Source organism: Lactuca sativa, chromosome 9 (assembly GCF_002870075.4).
Source record: "Lactuca sativa cultivar Salinas chromosome 9, Lsat_Salinas_v11, whole genome shotgun sequence".
NCBI classification, from domain to species: domain Eukaryota; kingdom Viridiplantae; phylum Streptophyta; class Magnoliopsida; order Asterales; family Asteraceae; genus Lactuca; species Lactuca sativa.
Window position 1 is genome coordinate 228055696 of NC_056631.2, and position 6042 is coordinate 228061737.

General features: G+C 35.1%; 1 protein-coding gene across 1 annotated transcript; it reads right to left on the reverse strand.

Annotated features, from left to right (window-relative positions):
• Positions 1-63: 63 nt before the first annotated feature.
• Positions 64-1222, reverse strand: LOC111900447 (uncharacterized). The gene is made up of 3 exons (XM_023896336.3): positions 941-1222; positions 754-844; positions 64-380 (listed from the first exon to the last, which is right to left on the reverse strand). The coding sequence occupies exons 1-3, from the start codon at positions 1014-1016 to the stop codon at positions 227-229; spliced, it is 321 nt and encodes a 106-aa protein (XP_023752104.1). The 5' UTR covers positions 1017-1222; the 3' UTR covers positions 64-226.
• Positions 1223-6042: the final 4820 nt, after the last annotated feature.

Below are 6042 nucleotides of genomic sequence, written 5' to 3' on the forward strand. Positions count from 1 at the left end.
CAAATTGCCAAAAATTATTGTGTTCAGATCACTACCCTTCTTATGTATTGTTTTAGAGTAATGTAATTATGTATTGTTTTTTGCATCAAATTCCATAAACAAGCGTGATTACAGTATTCCTGAAAGTTTGATTATTTTGTTATTACATGAAAACTCCATATTCAACATTTTGATGTGAATAATTACAATTAAACAACATGATTGAAAAAATCACCCAGACTTCCATTTAGTCTTTGTGGGAGTGGGAGTGGGAATATGATGAATCGATAGGAGGGAGGAACTTGGCATAGCGTTCTGACTTTGTGCCTGATTTGTGATCATAGTACTCCACAACTGCAGCTCCGGCTAATGCTGCCAATGTCAGAGCCTGTGCATGCAACCTAAATCAAAACCAAATCACACAGATTGGTGAACAATCAGGGATAAACATCATTGCGATTTCAATTTCAAATCAAGTTTTATGATTCTGATTTCATGATTAATATGTAGGTGTAGGGTAATTTCATTTGGATAATTAGGAAAAAGACATCCTAAACCCAAACCCCCGATAATGTTTGATATGCTGCATTTAGAACCATGGAATTGAACTTGTAATCCAAAAAATCAGTTTAGAATGAAAAGTTCCAAGCAATTTGTAAGGTGTGCTAGAGCTAGGGTTTCGTTTCTTTAACCCCTAATCCTCTAATTTATAATTCATGTCCAAAATTAGGGCAAACCAGAAGGTTGATTGTTAGGAAGAACAAGGAAGATTACCTTGCGTGAATGATCCTAACGCTGGTTTTCATGCCGGGTTGAGACCAATTGTAAGCGATCGATCCAGCAATACCACTTAACCACAAAGACCCTGTCAGATATCAAATCTAGCATAAGAATTTAACGGAAAAGCACCATAACATAAGGAAGATAGAACTACGTGATGATCAAAGTTTGAAATAATTACCAACAGCCCGAAGCTTATGCTCAACGACCCATTCGCGCATGCTCTGAATTTTGGACTTGGTATTAGAATCCGACATATTCGTTTTGTTGCAGAGATCGATTATGGAGAGAATATGGTGTAGATTGAATATGCAAAGAGATAGATTAGAAATAGGTTGAGCAAGAAATGTTATGTTATATATTCTTACAAGGAAACAGGAAACAGAGTGGAAAGAGAATAGAAAGAGAAAAGGAGTTTGATATCTACCACCCCACGAAACGGTGGGCGGGAGACCAGATGTTTAGCAGACGCCACCGAATCCTCTACCGTGCAGCCAATACTTTTAATAAAGACTAAATTACATTTTTTTTTTCTCCATACAGTTTGAATTTTTTATCTAAATTTTAAAAAATCACATGTATGGTCTTTCTGGTTTTAAAATGCTATAGTATTAGTTCTTTTGACGGTTACCGCAATCATAGTCTTTAACCAGGGGGTAAGATGATAAATTTACTTATCTTATTTTTTAATTTTTGTTAATTTGTCTCTTTTTTACAAATTTTGGGGAACATTTTTGCAAATTATATGAAAACTCATATATGAACCCTAATTTAGTAGCTCCTCTAACCGTTCACTCCACCTCATCTCTTTGTCATTGTCCGCAGCTCCAACAAAGACGATCAAGTCGACAACATGCGAACCCAACTCTTGCGAACTCAACTCTGGCATGGAGGTAGATATGTTGTTTTGTTTCATGGTGATGGTGAGTCACACATAACCTATGCTTTTTCTGTCGCCTCATATCCTCTGTCGCCAGCTCTTTGTTGTCTCCTCTCTTCTGCCTAGGAGTGTTCACGGTACGGTTTTTAGGTCAAACTGGAGTCAAACCGTTACTAACGGTTTTTGTCAAGCTAAAACCAAAGCCGAACCATTGAAAATTTAAAACCGAACCAAACCAAACCGATACTAACGGTTTGGCTTCGGTTTGGGCTTTTTAGACCCATTTTAGTCGAGTTCATTAAACTAATTTAGTAAAAAAAAACTGCACTATTACATGTATTAAAACAGTAAAAATTCTACGTAAAATTAAAGCTACAATATTAGAGGTATTAAAACAATAAAAAAAACTGCACTATTAAAGGTATTAAACAGTTAAATAAAAAAACTGCACCGTTTAAGGTATTAAAACATTTAAAATTTTGTCTAATTTAGTAAAAAAAAACTACACTGTTTGTTGAAAATACTACAATAGTAAAATTGTCAAAAACAGCAAGAAAACTACCAAAAAATTGTCCAAAACAACAAATAAAAAGCAGTAAATGAAAATATCAAATATTGTTCCATTACATCAAATATTATACTAATACACACATCCTACTAAGCTGTCCAAAACAACAAAACTGTTATCCAAAAAGCATTATCAGCAAGATCACTTCCAAAAATGTTACCCACTTCCAAAATTCTATCCAATTCATAAGCTTTTGCTGTCCAAAAAATTCAATATTAAAACATCACACCAAAAATTCAATATAAAACCAAGAGAATAAATGTACCTTTCATTCGATATTGTCGGTGCAAATATTAAGTTTGCTTGCAAAATCTAAAATACAAGTTATATTTTGTTAGAATTTAGAAATAATAAGTAGGAGAAAATATATAACTTTTGAAAATTTAAAATTTACCATTTTCAATTTCATCAAGCTCTTCAATTTCTTTCAACACATCTTCATAACCAACTTTTGCATTTTTGTTAAACACACCCCGAATCCAATTTTGTGTGCATATAAGCGCTTGCACTGTTTTAGGAGAAAGACTACTCCTAAATGAATCCAAAACTCTACCCCCGGTGCTAAATGCGGATTTCGACGCAACTGTGGAAACTGGAACAGCCAAGACATCCCGTGCAATTTTTCCTAAAATCTTGTATTTTGCTCCATTTGTCTTCCACCAATCCAACAAGTCAAATGACTCATAGCTTGGCTCTTGGTTATCTGACAAATATCTTTCAAGCTCACTCACTTCTCCTGTTTTTTCATCTTCCAAATGTGCCTTATATTTTAGCATACGCTTCTCTTGTATGATGAGATTCACATTAACTTTTCTTTTGTTATGATTCTTGTTTGAAGAAGAACTTCTGGCATGCATAGGATCTTTTTCCAAATAAAAGTCATAAAGTCGAGTCAAAGTGGCTTTTAACTTCTTTTTCAAGTCACATGCAATATCACCAATAGGGTACATTTCTTCCAAACTCCAATTGACATATTTTAACTTGTATCGAGGATCAAGAACAACTGCTACATATGTCACAACTAGAAATTTTGTGTCATGTAATCTCTACACTCAAGTAAAATGTAGAATCAAAAACTTAAAGAGCATGTAAGATGCTTACTCTATGACATCTAATTTTCAAACAAATACACCATACAAGTGCTACAAATAGTCAATAAGCAATTGGAAACCCTAGAGGTTCTTGTTAAGTCCATTTAGGACTAGGACTTCCTTATTGGACCCATTGGGCCAATAAGCCTCCAATTTGACTATCATGAGATTAGAACCTTTAAATGGGCTCTAATTAGACTCACATCCATTTATTTCAACATTTTGGGCCATATTGGGCCTAGAATGAAATAAATTAAAAACTATGAACCATTAATAACCTAAACTAGCCCAAGAAAGTGTAAAAAAAAATCATATTATATTTTTTTTGGGTCAAAAATCATCCAACTTAACTTCTATATAGGCTTAGGGGCAATAAAGCCCAAAAACCTTTTTCCTTTCCAAATTCTCGGCCCAAGGCCCAAATCCAAGAAGAAAGGGGGTTGACTTCTTCATGCCACCTCACTTATGTCCCACATGTTTCCATGCATGGACCAACATGCATCTATGTATGTCAACTCAACCCTTTTCTCTCCTTTTTCTTCTTGTCTTGGCCGATTCCAACACACACACATACACTTTCATCACCTCTCACATATCAAACACTCTCCAAAAACACCTTCACCCTCTTCACTAAATTTCGAAGATTCAAGGGCATTCAAGGAGGTTTTCCACAAAAATCACCATCCAAGGTAAGGTTATACTTAAAACTATGACCTAGGTTCTTTGATCTATCAAACATCTCCTCTAAACTCATAAGAAATCACGATCTTGCATCCTAGAACCACCTCAAGGCCGAGATCTTCATCAAAGTGTGTTAGGACCGAAAATCACCTCATTCTTCTTCCATCTTTTTCTCCAAAACCGAAACCACACCCAAGGTGAGCTTCATACCCCCTTATTTTCGGTTTTTATAAGTTTTGTGGGGGGAGAATACAAGCAAATGTGTAGATCTATGATTATGTGTATGCTTTGTATGATTTCTCTGTTTATTTTCATATTATTATGTGTTAATGGTGTTGAAACTAGTCACAAGGACATTAAAATCGAGATTTGCAATATGAAGTATGAAACAAGTGCTAAACATATCATTACACATAAGTAATTACTAGAAAAAATAACCAAGTGGTTTAGATGAACTCCTTGGGCTAAAAATTACATTTTTGGACTCAAAATTTAAAAATATGAAATTAAAGGGGCCAAAATGTCAAAATACAAATTTTGGGGGTTAATATGTGTCAAAACAGTTTCATAAAAGAATTTTCCAGAAATTGACACTTTAGAATGATTAAAATGTAAATTTTTAAACTTAATGGGCTAAAAGTGAACTTTTCGGCCCAATAAGGCCCAATATGCGAAAATTGTAAAGTTGAGGGGCTGGAAATGCATTTTTCTGTAAAACAGGGGACTACTAGTGTCCCAAGTCCATTTCAAAGGTTAAAAATGCTTTTCATATTTAAAAGGGACCAAAAATGCAAAAATTCTCTATTTTGGACCAAAAGTGTAAAATTTGCGAAAAAGAGGGTTCCAGCCGAAAAAGTTTCATTTTGAGGGATTAAAACTGTTTTTCAAAAAGCTTTGAGCTGAAAAATACTTTTTCTACAAGTTTGATACTAAAGTGTCAAGAAAAATGGCCTAAGGACTAAAATAAAAAGTATTATATATAAAGGGTCCAAAAGTGTAAATTCATTCAAAAAAAAAAAGAAGGGTCTGAAAAATGTAAAAGACTAATGTCTTAAACAATGAACCCGACACGATGAAACACTAGTACCTCGGCTATCGGCGAAACACAATTCACCTTCAACACCAAAAATCGTTATCAAACGAATTGATTCGGTCTCGAATCAATAACAATCCGAAACTACTAACACGACGATAATTTAATACACACATGGAAATCTCGGGAACTCAATACATACGCGGGAATACACCAGACGTCGATACACCGTCCTTGGGCCCAAAAGTTTCAAATCATGCTTGTTGGGCCTAGCTAGCCCGATGACATGATCTTTAGGCCCGAAGGAAACTCGCTTACATGTAGTTGGGTCTTATATGACCTAATTTCGTGTAAAAGGACTTTTACAGGCTTTGTGCTGTTGGACCTCAAGGGCCTTCTGGTACTGCTAGTAAAGTCGAGAATTCACCAAATGCGAGTCGGACTAAGGGTCCTTCGCATTCACGATAGCCTTGAACGACGTAGGGAAATATCGGGGTTTCGCACCCTCCTCTTTTCCCCTCGGTTGTGGGGCTACATGAGTCCGGATGGTTTGGTTAAGTGAATAGTGCAAACGACGCCTAAGGGATCGTTTGTACGGTTGTCAACTGGTCGTTTTCATTAATGCACGTTTACAACAATTCACAATCCGAAATTAATCCAACGTCTCCGGAGCTCAACGAATACACCTGTCGTAACGAAGAAACAAAACATAAATTATTTAATGCAAAGTATTAGGAAAACGTCGGTTTTTCCTAGGGTTTTCAATTAATACACCTACGAATTACATACCGAGTTTTACAAATCGTACTCTTACATTTATAGAAACAAACAAGCATACTTACGGATCTTCACACTTTTTATACTAAGTTCTTTTCAGAAAATATCGGATTTTCTGGTGATTTTCAAAACAATACAAACCACTATATTTCAAACATTACTTATGAACTCACCAACATTTCATATGTTGACGTTTTTCAAAATACTTGTATTCTCAGGTAACAGGTAAACCGAAGTGAAAAATATACTCAGT